The following is a 23,523-nucleotide window of genomic DNA, read 5'->3' on the forward strand; positions in this document are numbered from 1 at the left end:
GGTTGGAAAATCCTGCCCTACATGTGGCTTGCGGTTGTGTTAGAGGGTATGGAGGGTTCTCGATCAATGTTTAAGCTTGACCATTCTCCAGCGACTGATCTTCTAGAGGTCAGAAACAGGAACTCTGCCTGATTTAGATCTGCTTAGCCCTGTGACTGCAGAGATGAAGAAACCCAGTGCCAATCAACCAGTGTGATCGACCAGACTTCCTGCAGTTCAATGATTCAGCACCACTCCCAAATTTGCATTTGCTCTTCAGAAACAACTAGAGCAAGTGTTGTCTAAAGGGCATGTCATTTAATTGTGGCGCAGTGGTTAGTGCTGCTGCCTCACTGCGCCAGGGACCTGGGTTCAATTCTTGGCTTGGGTCACTGTCTGTGTAGAGTCTGCAAGTTCTCTGCGTGGGTTTCCTCCAGGTGCTCCGGTTTCCTCCCACAGTTCAAATATGTGCAGATTAAGAGGATTGGCCATGCTAAATTGTCCCTTAGTGTCCAAAGATGTGTAGGTTAGGTGGATTGGCCATGTTAAATTGTCTCTTAGTGTCCAAAGATGTGCAGGTTAGGTGGATTGGCCATGCTAAATTGTCTCTTAGTGTGCAAAGATGTGTAGGTTAGGTGGATTGGCCATGTTAAATTGTCTCTTAGTGTCCAAAGATGTGCAGGTTAGGTGGATTGGCCATGTTAAATTGTCTCTTAGTGTGCAAAGATGTGTAGGTTAGGTGGATTGGCCAGGCTAAATTGCCCCTTAGTGTCCAAAGATGTGCAGGTTAGACGGATTGGCCATGATAAATTGTTTCACAGTGTCAGGGGGACTGGCAGGGTAAATAGATGGGTTTACGGGGATACGGCCTGGGTGGGATTGTTGTCGGTACAGGCTCGATGGGCTGAATGGCCTCCTCCTGTCCTGTAGGGATTCTACGATTTGCTGAATTAACATGCCAAATGACTCTGGAGAAATGCATGCCCAGAAGGTAGGCAATGAAATCCTGCGCGACCTTTCTCTAGACTGAAAGCTGATTTTACAGACTCCCTCCACATGTTAACTCGACAACTGCTGAGTGAGACCAGGCGGGTAGCAATTTTTAGCCAGATTTTTGTTTTACCGAAGGAAGCTCCGGATACTGTCTTTGTCTTTGGGCGAGGCAAGGTCAAAGCAATTGCCATTGCTAGGTTCTCCATGAGATCCAAGAGCGCCGTTACTGCATTTAACCGCTCCGTCACCTCCATGTTGGCCCACAGTGAACTCTCGTTGAGAAAGCTGTTTACAAAATCTATGACGGCCTAAGACAGAAAGACAACAGCTTTGTGAGTTAATGGATTTGTTTTCCTTCCCTTACTTTTACTTACTTTTTCCCTTCTCTTGTTTCTTTTCTCCTGTACTCTCTTCTCCCCTTTCCCCTTTTTTTTTGTATCCCCTGCATGAACAAATGGACACGGAGCAGAAGTAAGCCGCTCTCCCCTTCAGTAAGATTGTTGCTGACCTGATTGAAACTGCAACCCCCACATTCCCACCTCCCCCTGATAGCGTTGTACCCCCTTGCCCGCTGTGCCTGCAAAGGTCCTGCTCCCACTACCTGTTGAGGAAGAGAGTTCTACAGATACACCATAGAAAGCACCCTATCTGGTTGTATCACAGCTTGGTATGGCTCCTGCTCTGTCCAAGACAGCAAGAAATTACAAAGGCTGATGAACGTAGCCCAATTCCATCACGCAAACCAGCCTCCCATCCAATGACTCCATCTACACTTCCTGCCAACATATTAAGTAGTCAATGTTGATTTTTTCTCCCCCCCCCCTTGTGCTGTGACACGATTGTTATTCAATGTGAGATGTTGGTGTCATGAGACAGGAAATGGTGGCATAGTAGTAATATCATTGGACGAGGGCTAATGACCTAGGGTTCATATCCCACCATGTGAGTTGGTGGAATTTAAATTCTGTTCATAAATTTGGAACTTATATCTTGTCTCAGTAATGCTTACTGTTCTTATTAATGGTGACTATGATACCTATCAATGATTGTTGTAAGGGCCCATCTGGTTCACTCGTGTCCTTTGGGGGAAGGAGGTCTGCTGTGATTGCCCTGTCTGGCCTTCATGTGATTTCGGATCCACAGTAATGTGCTGACATTTAACTGCCCCCTGAAATGGCCTAACAACTGCCTCGCTAAATATTTTTAAGACGCGGGTTGATGGGTTTTTGATAAGCGAGGGGATTAAGGGTTATGGGGAGAGGGCGGGAATGTGGAACTGAGCCACGACAGATCAGCCATGATCTTATTGAATGGCGGGGCAGGCTCGAAGGGCTAGATGGCCTACTCCTGCTCCTATTTCTTATGTTCTTATGTTCTTATAGTTAAGGTCCCCATGCACCCCAGACATTCTCTCTTTCACCTTCTTCCATTGGGAAAAAAGATCTGAAGACATGTACCAACCGATTCAGTTACAGCTTCTGTGGCCACAGTTGAAGCTGGGTCCCTGGTGCTGTGAGGCATAGAACCATAGAAAATTACAGCTCAGAAACAGGCCTTTTGGCCCTTCTTGTCTGTGCTGAACATTTCTTGCCTAGTCCCACTGACCCTGCACTTGGACCATATCCCTCCACACCCCTCTCATCCATGAACCCATCCAAGTTTTTCTTAAATGTTAAAAGTGACCCTGCATTTATCCGGCAGCTCATTCCACACTCTCACCACTCTCTGCGTGGAGAATCCCCCCGAATATTCCCTTTAAACTTTTCTCCTTTCACCCTTAACCCATGCCCTCTGGTTTTTTTTCTCCCCTATCCTCAGTGGAAAAAGCCTGCTTGCATTCACTCTATCTACACCCATCAAAATCTTATACACCTCTGTCAAATCATCTTGTGTACCTCAATCAGGTCACTCCTCAGTCTTCCTTGTTCCAACGAAAACAACCCAAGCCTACCCAACCTCTTCTTATAACTGAAATGTTTCATCCCAGGCAGCATCCTGGTGAATCTCCTCTGCACCCCCTCCAGTGCAGTTGCTTATCAATTGTATTTAATTAATAGAAGATGGAGGTCTTTAATTGTTGTGTCACGTGAGCACATATAAAGAGAAACTTACTGACACCCTGATGGTTGAGTTGAATGTTCCTCTTTTTTATTCATTCATGGGGACATGGGCATCGTTGGCTGGGCCAGCATTTATTGCCCATCCCTAGTTGCCCATGTTCAAAGGGGCAGTTGAGAGTTAACCACATTGCTGTGGCTCTGGAGTCACATGTAGGCCAGACTGGGTAAGGACGGCAGATTTCCTTCCCTAAAGTTCTATTTTAACATTTAAGTAGAACTTGGACAGGTACATAGAATCATAGAACTCCACAGTGCAGAAAGAGGCCCTTCAGCCCATCGAGTCTGCACCGACCACAATCCCACCCCGGCCCTATCCCCATATCCCTACACATTTTACCCGCTCATCCCTCTAACCTAAGCATCCCAGGACACTAAGGGGCAATTTTAGCATGGCCAATCAACCTAACCCGCACATCTTTGGACTGTGGGAGGAAACCGGAGCACGCGGAGGAAACCCACGCAGACACAAGGAGAACATGCAAGCTCGACACAGACAGTAGCCTGAGCCAGGAATCGAACCCAGGTCTCTGGAGCTGTGAAGCAGCAGTGCTAACCACTGTGCTACCGTGCCGCCCATGGATGAGAGGGGTGTGGAGGGATATGGCCCAGGTGCAGGTCAGGCAGGTCAGGGACTAGGCAGAAAAATAGTTCGGCATAGCCAAGAAGGGCCAAAAGGCCTCTTTCTGAGCTGTAGTGTTCTATGGTTCTAGTGAACCAGATGGATTTTCTCAACAATCGACGATGGTTTCATGGTCATCAGTAGATTCTTAATTCCTGATATTTTTTATTGAATTCAAATTCCACCATCTGCCGTGGCGGGATTCGAACCCAGGTCCCTGGAACATGAGTTGAGTTTCTGGATTTAACAGTCTAGTGACAATACCATTAGGCCATCGCCCCACCCAAGTGTTACGAAGGAATTTATTTTTGTACTTGTCCATGGAGTGAGGGCGTCACTGGCTGGGCCAGCATTTATTGCCCATTTCAGAAGATAGTTAAGAGTCAACCACATTGCTGTGACTCTGGAGTCACGTATAGGCCAGACCGGTAAGGATGGCAGATTTCCTTCCCTAAACGACATTAGTGAACCAGATGGGTTTTTCCGACAATTGACAATGGTCGCATGGTCATCATTAGATTCTTAATTCCAGATAGTTTTTATTGAATTCAAATTCCAACATCTGCTGTGGCGGGATTCGAACCTGGGTCCCCAGAACATTAGCTGAGCTCTTGGGTTAATGGTCTAGCGATAATACCACCAGGCCATCGTCACCCCTAAATAATTAAATGTACTCCGTTAATAAATGTAAGCCTGTGAGAGAGGCCTGTTTCCAGTATCGCCATACATGTACTGGCGTTCCACGGTGTAACATTCTGCACCAGAATAGTATCACTTTTGCCGAATAGAAAATGCCAGGCCTGTAATTCCTTACCTGGGAATCCTCCGCTTCGCTGAAATTCTGACAGACTTTGTCAAGTAATCTGTGAGCTTGTTCCGTCATGGAGCAGGACACCTTATCTGACCGCTTTGACTGGGAAGTGGAAGAGGAAATACTGTTAGAGCGGCAACCCTTCTCAAACGTAACCTAGAAAGCCTGCTAAATCATAGACACACAGAATCACAGAACCACGACATCGAGTCAGCACCAACTCAACATCTCACCACTGATTGCTCAATTCCCTTTACCCCTAATCCACCTAACCTGCAATCCTTAGACACTAAGGGGCAATTTGGCATGGCCAATCCACCAAACCTTCACATCTATGGACACTAAGGGGCAATTTAGCATGGCCAATCCACCTAACCTGCACACCTTCGGACACTAAGGGGCAATTTAGCATGGCCAATCCACCAAACCTGCACGTCTTTGGACACTAAGGGCAATTTAGCATGGCCAATCCACCTAACCTGCACACCTTCGGACACTAAGGGGCAATTTAGCATGGCCAATCCACCAAACCTGCACGTCTTTGGACACTAAGGGCAATTTAGCATGGCCAATCCACCTAACCTGCACACCTTCGGACACTAAGGGGCAATTTAGCATGGCCAATCCACCTAACCTGCACGTCTTTGGACACTAAGGGCAATTTAGCATGGCCAATCCACCTAACCTGCACACCTTCGGACACTAAGGGGCAATTTAGCATGGCCAATCCACCTAACCTGCACATCTTTGGACACTAAGGGACAATTTAGCATGGCCAGTCAACCCAACTTACACATCTTTGTACAATGGGAGGAAATCGGGGCACCCGGAGGAAACCCATGCAGACATGGGGAGAATGTGCAGACTCCACACAGACAGTGACCAAGGCCAGAATTTACTCCTACCATTCGTCAATGTGTGAACAGTTCCCAAGAATGGAAATCGAGAGAATCAATTTGTTAAATTGTCTGGGGGTGAAGGACGTTAAATTCCTTGGGTGACAGCACAGGGATGCGCCAGACAATGATATCTGGTGCTATCCCACAGGAGTCCGTGGGGTCAATGAGAGGGCACCTCATTAGCATGGGGCAGGTGGCTGAGCACGAATGTTTGCATTCGTCTAGCGCCTTGGGACCTTCCAAAACACTTGACATCCCAGGTTGCAATGTAGGAAAAGCGACATCCAATCTGATATGGTGGCTGATATTTTCCAGCCCTTTCCATGGGCGGGATTTTCCAGTCTTGCCGATGGCAACGCTCACCCCCACCATCCCTGCTGGCGTTGCCGCAGCGCTGGAGGGTGTGGTCAATGGGAAACCATGTGGATGGCAGTGAAACCTGAAGATGATGGGGCTGGCCAACGGGAGGGTCACTGCCGCCACTGCAAAACAGGGGTGGGGGTGATGGCGGAGGGGTGGGGGTTGGGTAGTGGTGGTGGGGGGGGGTGGGGTGGTGAAAAATCCCACCCAGTGAGTTTTTACAAACAGTAATGTTACAATCATTGGACAATCTGTTGTAAGTGTGTTGAGGAATAAATATTGAGTTGGACTTGGGGACAATGGCCCAGTGATCTCTATTTCGCTCAAGAGAGGATGACTCGGGGAGGGGTTCTTCATCCCCACACCCCCCACTGCCACCCTGCGGAAGAAGGTCTGGCCCCACCTATGGAGTTACCAACTCTTTAGAAAGCCTCTCTCACGTTTGAGTAAATTTGAACCGTTCTGGCCTAAAGCCAAGTTGGTATCCCAGCCCAGCGACCCACGCCAACACGGGGAGAACGTGCAAACTCTACAGTCACATGAGGAATTGAACTCAGGTCCCTGGCACTGCGAGGCAGCAGCGCTAACCACTGCTTGGATTTCCTCCGGGTGCTCCAGTTTCCTCCCACACTCCAAAGATATGTGGGTTAGGTTAATTGGCCATGCTAAAATTGCCCCTTAGTGTCAGGGGGATTAGTGGGGTAAATATATTAGATCTAGCTCTTGGATCTAGACGGATAAAGGGATAGGAGGAAAGCGGGGATTGGGATATTGAATATGGAGATCAGCCATGATCAAAGCGAATGGCGGAGCAGGCTCGAAGGGTCGAATGGCCTATTCCTGCTTCTGGTTTCTTTGTTTCTATATGTTGTGTTAAGGGAATAGGGCCTGGATGGAATTATCGATGGGCTGAATGAACTACTCCTGCTTCTGTTTCTATATGTGGGGTTACAGGGGTAGGGCCTGAGTGGGATTGTTGACAGTGCAGCCTTGATGGGCTGAATGGCCTCTTTCTGCACTGTTGGGATTCCATGATTCTATGAAGGAAAGGGGAGTTCTCCTTGCCGTAATGGCCAATGTACATCCCTCAACAACAGCTGCCAAAGTAGATCTTCTGGCCATTGTCATTCCCTTTGTGGGATCTTACTGTGCACTTCCCACCTCGCGTTTGAGACACAAAGGGCGGGCTTCTCTGGTCTGGTCCTCAGCGGGATCTAGTCGCGAGAGAAATTTTTGGCAATCCAGCCAAAGCCCTATTCACTCTCTTGGAGAATCCTAGCTGCGGACGAGGGTGGAAGGTTCAGACAGTGGCTTCAGCAGAGGAAGAACGAGATCGAGGAGGGAAAACACTCTAAAACTCAGAGAATGTGGAACTCGTGATTGCAGAGCGTGATGAACAAACGGGAAGGATGTGGCTTTGTCCCTTTGGGCCCAATCTATTTCTACATAAAAACAGGTCTTGGTTTATGAGAGAAATATCAATCTCGTGACCCCTTTTTATCCTTCTTGATTTCTCTCTTAACTCTACTCCTATACCCCGCTATACTCTTCAAAGGATTCATTTGATCCCGGCTGCCTATGCATGACATGTGCCTCTTTCTTCTTCTTGACCAGGGCCTCAATATCCCCAGTCATCCAGGCTTCCCAGCTCCTGCCAGCCTTGCCCTTCACTCGAAGAGGAATGTGTTTACCCTGAACCCTGGTTAACACGCTTTTGAAAGCGTGCCACTTACCAGATGTTCCTTTGCCTTCCCACAGACTCCCCCAATTAACCTTTGAAAGTTCCTGCCTGATACCATCAAAATTGGCCTTGCCCCAATTTAGAATTTTAACTTTGGGGCCAGACCTATCATTCTCCATAGCTACCTTTAAAACCAATAGAATTATGGTCAATATTATGCAAGGCAAAACAACTTCCATCAAGGAAAAGATAATGGAGAAAATCGCAGGCCATCTGGAGGACGCCGAGGGCTGGGAAGAGGGGGGGAAGGGTGAGGAATTTCATGGCTCCCTCACGACAGGGGTCTGGGCCAGAAAAGATGGCAGGCCGTTCGGATATCTGCTCACTTCAGTTGGCCCAGAAACAGTCCGTAAGTGTTGGTTAGGGTGCATTGGCCGTGCTAAATTCTCCCACAGTGTACCCGAGCAGGCACCGGAGCATGGCAACTAGGATTTTCACAGTAACTTCATTGCTGTGTTAATGCAAGCCGACTTGTGACACTATTAAATAAACTTTAAACCTTAAAATCGCACCAGCCATAAAATTCCGCTATACAGCACAAAAGGAGGCCCTTCAGCCCATCATCTCTGCACTAGCCAACCTGCACCCGTCTATTCTAATCCCATTTTCCAGCACTTGCCCTATAGCCTTGTACGCTACGGCGTTACAAGTTCTCAGCTAAATGTTGTGAGGGTTCCTGCCTCAAACAGGACGCTAGGAAGCCCAGAGGGCCACTGAAACCTTGGCTAATAAAGGCAAGTATCCCACATGCCTTCTTAACCACCTTATCTACCTTCAGGCATCTTTGGCAGTGAGTTCCAGATTCCCCCCACCCTCTGGGTGAGAAGGTTTTTCCTCAAATCCCCTTTCAATCCCCTGCCCCAACCTTCAATCTCTGCCCCCTGGTTACTGACCCCTTTACGAAGGGGAAAAGTTTTCTTCCTCTCTATCCTATCCACGTCCCTTACAAGTTTCTACATCTCGATCAAGTCTACCCTCAGCCTTCTCTCCTCTAGGGAAAACAACCCCAGTCTAACCAGCCTCTCTCCTCAATGAAACACTCCAGACCAGACAACATCCTAGAGAATCTCCTCCGCACCCTCTCCAGCGCAGTCACATTCATCCTATAATGTGATGCTCACAATACTCTAGCTGTGTCCTAACCAGCCCCATCATGACCACCCCCCCACCCCTACTCTTCTGTTCTATGTCCTGGATAATAAAGGTAGGTATCCCATGGGCCTTCCTCACCACCTCATCTACCCGTCCTGCTGCCTACAGGGATCTTTGGACATCTTTGGGGCTGCACGGTGACACGGTGCTTAGCACTGCTGCCTCACTGCGCCAGGGACCCAGTCCCGGCTTGGGGTCACTGTCTGTGTGGAGCCTGCGTGCCCTCCCCATGTCCTCCGGGTGCTCCGGTTTCCTCCCACAGTCCGAAAGACGTGCTGGCTAGGGTGCATTGGCCGTACTAAATTCTCCCTCAGTGTAACCCGAACAGGCGCCAGAGTGTGGCCACCAGGGGATTTTCACAGTAACTTCATTGCAGAGCCTACTTGTGACACTAATCAGTAAACTTTAACTTTAAAAACCTTAAAACATGCACCCCAATGTCCCTCTGTGTTTCCTGGCACCCTGCCATTCATTGTGTATACCTTTGCCTTGATAGTACTTAAAATGCTATTCCTCACACTTTCCAGGGTTAAATTCCATTTAGCATCGTTCTGCCCATCTAACCAGCCCAGTGTTCTGGTTATTACTGAAGACCAGGCATTGAACTGGGATCAGGTCAACCGCTGCGATCGAACAAAATATAAACACCTTCTACTCAAAAATTGACCATTAGGACTTACTGGAAAATTACTAGAGGAAGCCAAAAAATGAAATGAACTCTCCCCAACTTTTACAGAGCCATTCTTTCCAGTTCTATCACAGCTTGGTATGGGCTCCTGTTCTGACCAAGGCCGCAAAGGGTTGTAAACATAGCCCAGTCCATCAGACCTAAAGACTGACAAGTACTCAGGACAGGTGGCCTGAATTGGAGGATCTAAAAAGAAGTGGCTACAGCGATAGAATGGCATTGATTAAAAAAGCCCCAAATTCCTTAGATTCCAGAAGGATGTTAGTGGAGTGGGAAATAGCAGGTGTAATAACTTTTATTCAAGAGGAAGATAGAAAACCAGAAATTATAGGCCAGTTAGCCTAATATTGCTATAATCTGTTATTAAGGAGGTGAGAGCATTATAATGAAATCAGGCAGTGTCGACTTTGTTCTGTGAAAGCGAAAATTGTTTTAATTTATTAGGTTTTTCTGAGGAAGTAACAAACTAAATGGATAAAGGGGAGCCTGTAGATGTTGTATTTCGGAAAGGCATTTAATAAGGTACCATATCAAAGGTTACTATAAAAGATAAGAGCACTTGGCAGTAACAAATTAACATTGATAAAGGATTGGTTAGCGAATGGGAAGCAGAAAGTAGGGATAAATGTATGTTTTTCAGGTTTTCAAGCTGTAACTACTGGAGAGCTATAGGGTCAGTACTGGGGCCTCAGCTATTTGCAGCATACATCGGTGACTGACGTGAAGGATATATGGTAGCTAAATTTGCTGACGACATCAAGATAAAAAGGAAAATTAGTTGTCAGTTTAGCTCAGTTGGCTGGACAGCTAGTCAGTGTTGAAGAGCAATGCCAATAGTGTGGGTTCAATTCCTGTACAAGCTGAGCTACTCATGCAGGCCCATCTTCTCAAACTTGCCCCTTGCCTAAGGTGTATTGATTCTCAGGTTAAATCACCATCTGTCAGTTTTCCCCTTTGAGTCAATGGTCATCTGGGACTATGGTGACTTTACTTAAATGTTACTGTGGTTGTTAAAAGAATCTGTAAAGGAATATAGATGGGTCAAGTGAATGGGCAAAAATTTGGCCAATAAAGCATAATGTGGCACAATATGAATTTGTCCACTTTGGCAGGAAGTACAGAAAAGCAGTATATTACTTAAATGGAGAACTCCAAGTTACAGAGGGATCTGCTTGTCCTGGGACATGAATCACAATCACAAAAAGTTAGTACACAGCCAAATGCAAGTGATTAAGAAGGCAAATGGAACATTGGTACCCAGAGGATGGAATACAGAAGCAGAGAAATTTTACTGCAGCTATAGAGGACCTTGGTTAGACCTCAGTTGGAGGATTTGTTGAGATCTGGGACGGGAATTTCCAGCTGCATTCACGCCAAAACTAGAAAATCCCACCTGAGGTCAATGGACTTTTCCATGGTCCGTCCCTCTATGATTCCCATGGCAGGCAGGATGGGAAAATTCCCCACTTGGAGGTCTCCGTATTTGAGAAAGCATATAATTGCATTGGAAACAGTTCAAAGTAGATTCACTCAACTAATTCCTTATAGCAAGGGTTTATCTTATAAAGAAAAGTTGAACAGGGTTGGGTCTATATCCATTGGATTATAGGAGAAAGAGTACTGATCTTATTGAAACATATAAGGCCCTGATGGGGCTGAACAGGGTGGATATCAGGAGGATATTTCTTCCAGAGATGAGGGGATTAGACTATGAAGAGAGACTAAGTAGACTGGGTCTGTACTTGTTGGAGTTTAGAAGGATGAGGGGGGATCTTATAGAGACATACAAGATAATGAAAGGGATGGATAGGGTAGAGGTAGAGAGATTCTTCCTGCTCAGAAAGGACAGCAGGACTAGAGGGCACAGCCTCAAGATAAGGGGGGGGGGTGCGGGCAGTTTAGAATGGAGTTGAGGAGGAACTTCTTCACTCAAAGGGTGGTGAATCTCTGGAATTCTCTGCCCGTTGAAGTGGTGGAGGCTGCCTCGCTAAATATATTTAAGACACGGGTAGATAGGCTTTTGACAGACAAGGGAATTAAGGGTTATGGGGAGAAAGCGGGAAAGTGGAACTGAGCCACTTCAGATCAGCCATGATCTTATTGAATGGCGGGGCAGGCTCGAAGGGCTAGATGGCCTACTCCTGCTCCTATTTCTTATGTTCTTATGTTCTTATCACACAAACCAGCCTCCCATCCATTGACCCTGTCTACACTTCCTGCTGCCTTGGAAAAGCAGCCAGCATAATCAAGGACCCCACGCACCCCGGACATTCTCTCTTCCATCTTCTTCCGTTGGGAAAAAGATACAAAAACCTGAGGTCACGTACTGACCAACCCAAGAACAGTTTCTTCCCTGCTGCCGTCAGACTTTTGAATGGACCTACCTCACATTAAGTTGATCTTTCTCTACACCCTAGCTATGACTGTAACACTACATTCTGCACTCTCTCCTTTCCTTCTCTTTTCCTTCTCCTGTCCTTCTCCCCTGTATTTTCACAGTAACTTCATTGCAGCTTGAATGTAAGCCTACTTGCGACTAATAAATAAACTTTTCTTTACGTTTTCTCTATGAACAGTATGCTTTGTCTGTGTACTGCACAAGAAACAATACACTGTATCCCAATACATGTGACAATAATAAATCAGATCAAAGGCTATCTTTCTGGACGGATGCAAATCGTGGTTTAAGTGAAAGGCCTCTGAATATAATTGGATATTATTGTGCTTAAAAGGAGCTTTATCAGACAGTGTGACTTCCAATCTAATGGACTGATCCCACCCCATCTTGAAACAGAATAGAAGATTGATCCCAATCTCAGACCTCAGAGTGAGAGTGAGAGCGAGATCCCAGATGATCACCAGGAGAAGAGTGTTCAACCACAGGAAACGGATATTTCTCGTGGCTGCACAACCAGTGTATTTGACCTAGACATTAGAATCGTAGAATTCCTACAGTGCAGAAGAGGCCATTCGGCCCATCAGGTCTGCACCATTTCTCAGACAAACTATACTACCCAGGCTGTTTGCCCTGTCCTTTCTCCATAACCCCTCACATGCTAATTCTCCTCAACCTACAACATCTTTGGACACTAAGGGACAATTTAGCATGGCCAATCCACCTAACCTACACATCTTTGGACACTAAGGGGCAATTTATCATGGCCAATCCACCTAACCTACACATCTTTGGACACTAAGGGGCAATTTATCATGGCCAATCCACCTAACCCGCACATCTTTGGACACTAAGGGACAATTAAGCATGGCCAATCCACCTAACCCGCACATCTTTGGACTGATGAAGTGTCGGCTGACTGGAAGTAAATAATGAATTTGAGAATTCTGATGTGGGATAACAGAGAGGAACTGATTCGCTGGGTCCAATGTGAGAGAAAGCAGCTGCTTAGTTTCCCATAATGGTTTCCTTTTAATTTATTTTCTTCCACCAGTTAAATCAGTAATCATATTCCGTAACTATTATAATTTCCCTGTAACCCTGTTTTAAGTTGTGAGTTCAAACAAATTGAGGATAGGACTGAGGTGAGGAGAGATTTCTTCACCCCGAGGGTGGTGAATGTGTGGAATTCACTCCCACGGAAAGTAGTTGAAGGCAAAACGTTGTGTGATTTCAAGAAGATATAGCTCTTGGGGCTAAAGGGATTGAGGGACATGGGGGGGGGGAAGGGAGGGGATCAGGATATTGAATTTGATGATCGTAATGAATGGCGGAACAGACTCAAAGGGCTGAATGGCCTACTCCAGCTTCTAATTTCTACCTTTCAATTTGTAACTCGTATGTATTAAGCTGGCCTAAAGAACTATAAGTTGGGTGTTCCATGTAGGAACTGGTTGAGGGCACGCTGGGGGGTGCTGAATATTGGAAGAAAGGCAAATATGTGTCACATACCCTTTCTGTTGTTCCGGAGTGTTTCAGATCGCACGGCACAGGGTTGGAATTATTCCGTCTTTCAGCCTCAGGACAGTTAAGAGGTGAGACTGTGGAAATGAGAAATAGTTCAAGATATTTGTCTTCCTCGCTGCCCATCTGCAAACTCTGCCATTTTCCTGCGACAGATTCTTCAGGCTGGCCTGACCACCCGGGACAGACAGGATCTCAGTTTAACAGCTATAGTAAAGAGAGCCCCACCAGCGCCTCTACCTTCTCAGGAGGCTAAGGAAATTTGGCATGTCCGCTACGGCTCTCACCAATTTTTACAGATGCGCCATCGAAAGCATTCTTTCTGGTTGTGTTACAGCTTGGTATGGGCTCCTGCTCTGCCCAAGGCCACAAGAAACTACAAAAGGTAGTGAACGTAGCCCAATCCATCACGCAAGTCAGCCTCCATTGACTCTGTCGACACTTCCCGCTGCCTTGGAAAAGCAGCCAGCATAATTAAGGAACTCCATGCACCTTGGACATATGCCAGAATTTTTACTTACACGCCTGGCCCAAAGTCAGGGCGGATGATGCCTGGAGAATGCCATTCACTTAATAGCCGTGGGCTGTTCCGGACATTCTCTACAGAAGTCTGAGGTCATGTACCAACCCCGGCTCAAGAACAGCTTCTTCCCTGCTGCTGTCAGACTTTTGAATGGACCTACCTCGCATTAAGTTGATCTTTCTCTACACCCTAGCTGTGACTGTAACACTACATTCTGCACTCTCTCCTTTCCTTCTCTATGAATGGTATGCTTTGTCTGCACTGGCGCAAGAAACAATACTTTTCACTGTATACCAATACATGAGATGATAATAAATCAAATCAAAATCGGTTTCCTAGACCTCAGGCCTCTATGGTTGGACTGGGAACTACTTGTACGTGATGTGGCGATGCTGGCATTGGACTGGGGTGGGGCACTGTAAGAAGTCTCACAACTCCAGGTTTAAAGTCCAATGGGTTTATTTGGTAGCACGAGCTTTTGGAGCGTCACTCCTTCTTCGAAAGCTTGTGCTGTCAGATAAACCTGTTGGACCTTAACCTGGTGTCTTACTGTACAAAGTCTGACAACACCAGGTTTTAGTCCAACCGATTTATTTGATAATAGACTCACAAGCTTTCGAAGGTTTCCCTCTTCGTCAGGTGAATGGAGAGCTCTGGCCTCAGACAGAGCATATAAAGCACAGACAGTTTAGAGATTACTGATTAGAATGCAAATCCTTACACCTAACCTGCTGTTCAAGACCTGAAGTGGTTGACAATGTGAGTGGAAGGAGCACTGATCACAGGTTAAAGAGATGTGTATTGTCTCCAGACAGTACAGTAAGTGAGGTTTTGCAAACCCAGGCAAGTCACGGGGGTTACAGATAGTGCGACATGAACCCAAGATCCCTGTTGAGACCGTCCTCATGTGTGCGGAATTTAGCTATCAGCAGGGCTCTGGGAATAACCATGGCCTCAAACAGGTTATCAGACCCTGGGTGCGCAACATAACCCCCCACCTACCCCCACCACCGCCGCACCCCACCACCCACACACCCCACCACCCACACACCCCACCACCCACACACCCCACCACCACTGCACCCCACCACCCACACACCCCACCACCCACACACCCCACCACCCGCACACCCCACCACCCGCACACCCCACCACCCGCACACCCCACCACCCGCACACCCCACCACCCGCGCACCCCACCACCCGCACACCCCACCACCCGCACACCCACCACCCGCACACCCCACCACCCGCACACCCCACCACCCGCACACCCCACCACCCGCACACCCCACCACCCGCACACCCCACCACCCGCACACCCCACCACCCGCACACCCCACCACCCGCACACCCCACCACCCGCACACCCCACCACCCGCACACCCCACCACCCACACACCCCATTACCCGCACACCCCACCACCCACACACCCCACCACCCACACACCCCACCACCCACACACCCCACCACCCACACACCCCACCACCCACACACCCCACCACCCGCACACCCCATTACCCACACACCCCACCACCCGCACACCCCATTACCCACACACCCCACCACCCGCACACCCCATTACCCACACACCCCACCACCCACACACCCCATTACCCACACACCCCACCACCCGCACACCCCATTACCCACACACCCCATTACCCACACACCCCACCTCCAGCCCCAGTGATCTCTCCGTATTCACATTACCTTGGCAACCAAGTGGTGCATGTCCGGGCTCCGACTGAAATCCCACGGCACAGATACAGTGGTAGCTCCCATAGGAATTGTAACAGGTCGCATTCGCACCACACACATCTGCATTCGCACACTCATCCAAATCTGCAATGGGGTAAAACAAACTCACATCAACCACTGTGCAAAAACAGCTGGACTGCAGGGGATGTGCCTTCCGGCACGCCTGGACCCCCACTCGCTGTTTGTAATCTACATTTGACAGCAGTCGCAACAAAAAAATTAGGCCATTCGGCCCAACGGGTTGCTGCTGGTTTTTATGCCTCACGCCAGTGTGACCAGGTGAACAATGATGTCCAGGATTGTGACAGAAATGTTGACATTACTTTCAGGAGCGGGGGGGGTAAGTGTGAGAGCCAAGTTTAAACCTAGCCAGACTTGGCAAACTGTAGAGCTGGGACAGATAGAATCATTGGATCATAGAATGCCTGCAGTGCAAAAAGGAGGCCATTCGGCCCATCGAGTTTGGGCCAACCACAATCCCACCCAGGTCTTATCCCCATATGTCCACGCATTTACCCTAGCTAGCACCCCCCCCCCCCCCCCCCCCCAAGACTCTAAGGGGCAATTAGCATAACCAATCCACCTAACCTACACATCTTTGGATACTAAGGGACAATTTCCCATGGCCAATCCACCTAACCAGCACACCTTTCAGACTGCAGGAGGAAACCGGAGCACCCGGAGGACACCCATGCAGACATGGGGAAAATGTGCAAACTCCACACAGACAATGACTCGAGCCGGGAATCGAACCCGGGTCCCTGGCGCTGTGAGGCAGCAGTGCTAACCCACCCTGCCGCTCACAGGAAGATTGTCCTTGGTGGTTTCTAAGGGAAGAGGCACTGAGACAGGCCTTTCACATCGGGGAATGTAATTTGTCACCAGCCCAGCAGTGTGAGTGTGTCTTCACCCAAAGGCACAACACATCCCGGGCTCGGACCTTACGCCGAGGCAAACCGCTGCATTTGATAGATCCCAAAACTGATAACAGCCCCAGCAGAATTGCCACAGGTGAGTATTTAGAAAGAGTTTTCAGTGTGGGGAAGTTATGTGTTAAACCCACTGAGATGACCCAGCAGCACAGGCACTTCTGGCAAAGCACAGAAAAACATTCATTAACCACAGGCAGCTGCAGGGTGGCGCAGTGATCAGCACTGCTGCCTCACAGCGCCAGGGACCCGGGTTCGATTCCCGGCTCGGGTCACTGTCTGTGTGGGATTTGCATGTTCTCTCCGTGTCTGTGTGGGTTTCCTCCCACAGTCTGAAAGATGTGCAGGTTAGGTGGATTGCCTGTGCTAAATTGACCCTTAGTGTCAGGGGAACTAGCTAGGGTAAATACGTGGGGTTACAGGGATAGGGTCTGGGTGGGATTGTAGTCGGTGTCGATTCGATAGACTGAATGGCCTCCTTCTGCACTGTCGTGATTCTATGATAGATGTAGAGTGGATGCGGAGAGGACGTTTCCACTAGTAGGAAAAACTAGAACCAGAGGGCACAACCTCAGGCTGAAGGGACGATCCTTTAAAACCGAGATGAGGAGGAATTTCTTCAGTCAGAGAACGAAGAACAAAGAAAATCACAGCACAGGAAAAGGACTGTTCCAACCTCCAGATGGTGAATCTGTGGAACTCTTTGCTGCAGAAGGCTGTGGAAGCCAAATCATTGAGTATCTTTAAGACAGAGATAGGTAGGTTCTTGATTAACAAGGGGATCAGGGGTTCTGGGGAAAAGACGGGAGAATGGGAATGAGAAAAATATCTTCCATGATTGAATGGCAGAGCACTCGATGGGTTGAGTGGCCTAATTCTGCTCCAATATCTTATGGTCTTAAGTACAATTGATATCGATTATTGGTAAGCAGGTCCAGTATGGTTGGTAACCTTCATTACCCTGCACCCTTCCAGAGTCTGCAAACCTCTGCCATCATTTTATTTTGTGTATAACCTCACAACACGGTGTCTGTGGGGATTCGTCAAATTATTAACATTTTGGCCACTTTCCCTCTTTTCATCATTGTCACCGTCATTTCCACGGCATCGTTCCCCTGGGCTTTAAATTGTTATTCACCATAACTCTTAATTCCTTTTACTGTTCGAAAATCCATCTTTCATTGCCTTAAAAACATTCAATGAGGTAGCCTCAACTGCTTCACTGGGCAGGGAATCCCACAGATTCACAAACCTTTGTGTGAAGAAGTTCCTCCTCAACTCAGTCCTAAACTTGTTCCCCATTATTCTGAGGCCATGCCCCCTAGTTCTAGTTTCACCCGCCAGTGGAAACAACTTCCCTGCTTCTATCTTATCTCTTCCCTTCATAACCTTATATGTTTCTATAAGACTGTTCCTCTGAATTCTGGTGTGTATAGCTCCAGTCTACTCAGTCTCATCTCACAAACCAACCCTTTCAACTCCAGAATCAAACTTAGTGAATCACCTCTGCACCCTCTCCAGTGCCAGTATATCCTTTCTCAAGTAAGGAGACCAAAACTGTACACAGTACTCCAGGTGTGACCTCACCAGCACCTTTTACAGCTGCAACATAACCTTGCTGTTTTTAAACTTCATCCCTCACGCAATGAAGGACAAAATCCTGTTTGTTTTCTTAATGACCTGCTGCACCTGCAAACCAACTCCTTGAGATTCTAGCACAAGGACACCTGGGTCCCTCTGCACAGCAGCATGCTGCAATTTTTTACCATTTAATTAAGAATCCATTTTGCCATTATTCCTGCCTAAATTCCTGCCTCACATTTACCAACATTGTACTCCATCTGCCAGACCCTCGCCCACTCAGACTATCTATATCCCTTTACAGACTTTCAGCATCCTCTGTACACTTTGCTCTGCCATCCATCCTAGTGTCATCAATGAACTTGAACACACTACACTTGGTCCCCAACTCCAAATCATCTCTGTAAATCGTAAACAATTGCGGTCCCAACACTGATCCCTGAGGCTCACCACTGATCGCCAACCAGAAAAACACCCATTTACCCCCACTCTTTGCTTTCTGTTAGTTAACCAATCCTCTATCCATGCTAATACATTACCTGTAAAGCTGTGCACCTTTAGCTAACACAGCAACCTTTTGTGTGGCACCTTGTCGAATGCCATCTGGAAAGCCAGATCCACAGGTTCCCCCCATTGTCCACCACAGTCATAATATCCTCAAAGAATTCAGCTAAACTAGTTAAACATAACCTGCCTTTCATGAACCCAGGCTGCGTCCTCCCAATAGGACAATTTCTATCCAGATGTCTTGCTATTTCTTCCTTGATGATAGATTTAAGTGTTTTTCCCACAACAGACATTAAGCTAACCGGCCTATAGTTACCCGCCTTTAGTCTACCTCCTTTTTTAAACAGTGGCTTCACATTTGCTGTTTTCCAACCTGTGGGAACCACCCCAGAGTCCAGCGAATTTTGGTAAATTACCACTAGTGCATTTGCTATTTCTCCTGCCATCTCTTTCAGTGCCCTGGGATGTATTCCATCAGGGCCAGGAGGCTTGTCTACCTTTAGCCCCCATTAACTTGCCCAACACTACCTCTTTAGTGATAATGAGAGTTTTTAGGTCCTCACTTGCCTTCTGTCATCAGTTTTTGCCACGTTATTTGTGTCTTGCACTGTGAAGACTGACACAACATACCTGTTCAATCCTCATTATCCATTATGAAATCCCCTCCTCATCCTCTAAAGGACCAACGTTTAACTTAGCCATTCTTTCTCATTTTATATTTTTGTTGAAACTTTTGCTACCTGTTTTTTATAGCCTGAGCTAGTTTCCTCTCATAATCCATTTTACCTTTCTTTATAGCTTTTATTTATAGTTTTCTGTTGACCTTTAAAGATTTCCCAATCCTCTAGGTTCCCATTAATCTTTGTCACTTTGTTTGCATTTTCTTTCAACAATTCATCCTCGTTCATAAGGCAGGAAATGCATTCTAACTCCAGCCAGCGACGCCCATATCCTTGAATTAATTGGAAAGGAAAGGCGTGAGATTACCGACATTGAATCTCGAATATCTCCCTGCTCCCAGAACTGATCCTTTCCATAATATCCTATCAGTGCAGAAGGAGGCCATTTGACCAATCGAGTCAGCACTGACTCACTGACAGAACCCAGGCCCCATTCCCATAACCCCACAACATATTTACTCCACTAACCTCCCTACCTGGGACACTAAGGGGCAATTTAGCATGGCCAATCCACCTAACCTGCACATCTTTGGACACTAAGGGGCAATTTAGCATGGCCAATCCACCTAACCTGCAGATCTTTGGACACTAAGGGGCAATTTAGCATGGCCAATCCACCTAACCTGCAGATCTTTGGACACTAAGGGGCAATTTAGCATGGCCAATCCACCTAACCTGCAGATCTTTGGACACTAAGGGGCAATTTAGCATGGCCAATCCACCTAACCTGCAGATCTTTGGACACTAAGGGGCAATTTCGCACGGCCAATACACCTAACCTGCAGATCTTTGGACACTAAGGGGCAATTTACCATGGCCAATCTACCTAACCCGCACATCTTTGGATACTAAGGAACAACTTCCCATGGCCAATCCACCTAACCTGCACATCTTTCAGTGGGAGGAAACCAGAGCACCTGGAAGAAACCCATGCCAGACACGGGGAAAATGTGCAAACTCCACACAGACAGTGACTCGAGCCGGGAATCGAACCCGGGTCCCTGGCGCTGTGAGGCAGCAGTGCTAACCCACCCTGCCGCTCACAGGAAGATTGTCCTTGGTGGTTTCTAAGGGAAGAGGCACTGAGACAGGCCTTTCACATCGGGGAATGTAATTTGTCACCAGCCCAGCAGTGCGAGTGTGTCTTCACCCAAAGGCACAACACATCCCGGGCTCGGACCTTACGCCGAGGCAAACCGCTGCATTTGATAGATCCCAAAACTGATAACAGCCCCAGCAGAATTGCCACAGGTGAGTATTCAGAAAGAGTTTTCAGTGTGGGGAAGTTATGTGTTAAACCCACTGAGATGACCCAGCAGCACAGGCACTTCTGGCAAAGCACAGAAAAACATTCATTAACCACAGGCAGCTGCAGGGTGGCGCAGTGATCAGCACTGCTGCCTCACAGTGCCAGGGACCCGGGTTCGATTCCCGGCTCGGGTCACTGTCTGTGTGGGATTTGCATGTTCTCTCCGTGTCTGTGTGGGTTTCCTCCCACAGTCTGAAAGATGTGCAGGTTAGGTGGATTGCCTGTGCTAAATTGCCCCTAATATCAGGGGAGGATTTGCAGGGTAAATATGTAGGGTTACGGGAATAGGACTTGGGTGGGACTGTGGTGGGTACAAATTCGATGGGCCAAATAGCCTACACTATAACTCCCACTCCACCGAGGGAGGAATGTTAGACTCACTACACCGAGGGAGGAATGTTAGACTCACTACACCGAGGGAGGAATGTTAGACTCACTACACCGAGGGAGGAATGTTAGACCCACTCCACCGAGGGAGGAATGTTAGACCCACTCCACCGAGGGAGGAATGTTAGACTCACTACACCGAGGGAGGAATGTTAGACTCACTCCACCGAGGGAGGAATGTTAGACCCACTCCACCGAGGGAGGAATGTTAGACTCACTACACCGAGGGAGGAATGTTAGACTCACTGCACCGAGGGAGGAATGTTAGACTCACTCCACCGAGGGAGGAATGTTAGACTCACTACACCGAGGGAGGAATGTTAGACCCACTCCACTGAGGGAGGAATGTTAGACTCACTCCACCGAGGGAGGAATGTTAGACCCACTCCGCCGAGGGAGGAATGTTAGACTCACTCCACCGAGGGAGGAATGTTAGACCCACTACACCGAGGGAGGAATGTTAGACTCACTACACCGAGGGAGGAATGTTAGACCCACTCCACCGAGGGAGGAATGTTAGACTCACTACACCGAGGGAGGAATGTTAGACCCACTCCACCGAGGGAGGAATGTTAGACTCACTACACCGAGGGAGGAATGTTAGACCCACTACACCGAGGGAGGAATGTTAGACTCACTACACCGAGGGAGGAATGTTAGACTCACTACACCGAGGGAGGAATGTCGGGATATGTGAAAAGCAGAAACTCCAATCAGTATGACCATAACAACACGGGTTGCCAACTCCGATTGGGCCTATTGTCGGAGGCGTAATCATATGACGTTTGTTTGAGTAAACCTCCGCTTGAATCTTTCATTGCTGTAGCCTCCTGAACCGTCCTGGATGTTTGGCAACCCTCTCGTGGGAGTTTGACGCTTTATGAAATTGATTTAGTGATGAAACTCCTTACCCAAACAAGCTGTGTCCTTGCTGGAGGGCGGGTCACGAACAGTGAGAAATCCTGCTGCACAGACACAGTCGTAGGACTTGTAGGTGTTGTGACATACTTTGGGTGACTCACATGGCGAATTTTGACACTCGTCTTCATCTGCGCAAACATCGAAAATCCTTTACAACCGGAATCACTGCTTTGCTCCATCAAGATATAAAAGTGTGCCTCTCGGCCCCTCAAACTTGCTCCGTCATTCAGTCAGGTAATGGTTGATCTAATTGTCCCCCCTTGCCCCTTCCTGCCCCCCCCCCCCACTTCTCCATAACCTTTGACACCCTAACTGAGCCTCGAATACATTCAATGACCTCCCCTGCTCCCTGGGGGAGAGAGATCCAAACATCAACTACCTTCCTCAGCTCCGTCTAGAAGGGAAAACGCTTCCTTTCAGACTGTACGCATTAGTTCTAGATACCAACCTCCCCCCCGCCCCCAGCCACCCCCCCCCCCCCCCCCCAATCACAAGCGAATCGTCCCCCCAGCGTCAAACACTCTGCAATAAGATCAGCGCTCATTCTTCCCAATTCCAATGAATATAGTCCCAAACCTCCAACTTTCCTCAAAAGACAACCCCTCAATCCCAGGAGTCAACACTTTGCGCCTTCCCCCCACTCCCTTCAAATGCAAGTATTAAATAAAAAGATCTAATCTGTATAAAGTGCTCCAGGAGGAAGTTCACCATGGAATCATGCAATCATACAGCGCAGAAGAGGTCCTCTGGCCCATCGAGTCTGCAGCCACACATTAGAAGTATCTGAACTCCCAGCTAACCCCTCTTGCCAGCGCTTGGCACAGAGCCTGAATGTTATGATGTGCCAAGTTCTCACCCAGGTACTTTTTCAAAGGTGAGGCAACCCACCTCCACCACCCTCCCTGGCAGCACATTCCAGACTGTCACCACCCTCTGGGTTAAAAAAAGATTTTCCTCACATCCCCCCTAAACCTCCCACCCCTCACTACGTCCCCTCGTGACTGAACCCTTCAACTCAGGGGAAACTCCCTTATCCACGCCCCTCGTAATCTGGTACACTTCGATCAGCTCGCTCCTCAGTCTTCTCCGCTCCAACGAAAACAACCCAAGCCTACCCAACCTCTCTTAAATGTTCCACCCCAGGCAGCGTCCTGGTGAATCTCCCCCCGCGCCCCCCTCCAGGTCCATCACGTTCTATAACGCGGTGACCAGAACCGCGCACAGTGACTCCAGCTGTGGCCCCAACAAAGTTCTACACAACTCCATCACGGCCTCCCTGCTTTTGTAATCTATACTCTGATTGGGAAAGGCAAGTGTCCCATGTGCCTTTATCACCACCCCACGAACATGCCCTTCCGCGGTCCGAGATCTGTGGACAAACATGCCCAAGGTCACCTTGTTCCACAGAACTTCCTAGTGTCCCATCACATCCTTGTCAAATTGTTCCTTCCAAAGTGTATCACTTTTCAGAGTTAAATTCCATCTGCCACTTATCCACCCATTCTGTCTACATCTTATTGAAGCCCACGACACTAGGCCTCCCTGTAAACCATCAGTTGCCCCAAAAGACCCCACGTTTATCCGCCATTTCCCTTTGCGTTTGGCCATTGTAGCCAGGCCACCATTGCTGAGGGTTATGGATG

At 48.1% G+C, this 23,523-nt stretch overlaps 1 protein-coding gene across 1 annotated transcript in view; it reads right to left on the minus strand.

Moving 5' to 3' along the window:
- The window catches only part of LOC145339378 (adhesion G protein-coupled receptor E3-like), a 54,884-nt gene extending 31,621 nt beyond the window's left edge, over positions 1–23,263 (minus strand). Inside the window, exons 1-6 of the mRNA XM_080183822.1 lie at positions 23,176–23,263; positions 21,871–22,008; positions 15,519–15,650; positions 13,270–13,358; positions 4,526–4,624; positions 1,103–1,280 (exon numbers count right to left, since the gene is read on the minus strand). Coding sequence (XP_080039948.1) covers positions 1,103–1,280; positions 4,526–4,624; positions 13,270–13,358; positions 15,519–15,650; positions 21,871–22,008; positions 23,176–23,263 — 724 coding nt within the window. The remainder of the gene's footprint in view (positions 1–1,102; positions 1,281–4,525; positions 4,625–13,269; positions 13,359–15,518; positions 15,651–21,870; positions 22,009–23,175) is intronic.
- Between the last annotated feature and the right edge of the window lie 260 nt (positions 23,264–23,523).

The sequence above is a fragment of the Carcharhinus amblyrhynchos genome, unplaced genomic scaffold, assembly GCF_965287045.1.
Source record: "Carcharhinus amblyrhynchos unplaced genomic scaffold, sCarAmb.v2.hapA scaffold_434, whole genome shotgun sequence".
Taxonomy (NCBI): domain Eukaryota; kingdom Metazoa; phylum Chordata; class Chondrichthyes; order Carcharhiniformes; family Carcharhinidae; genus Carcharhinus; species Carcharhinus amblyrhynchos.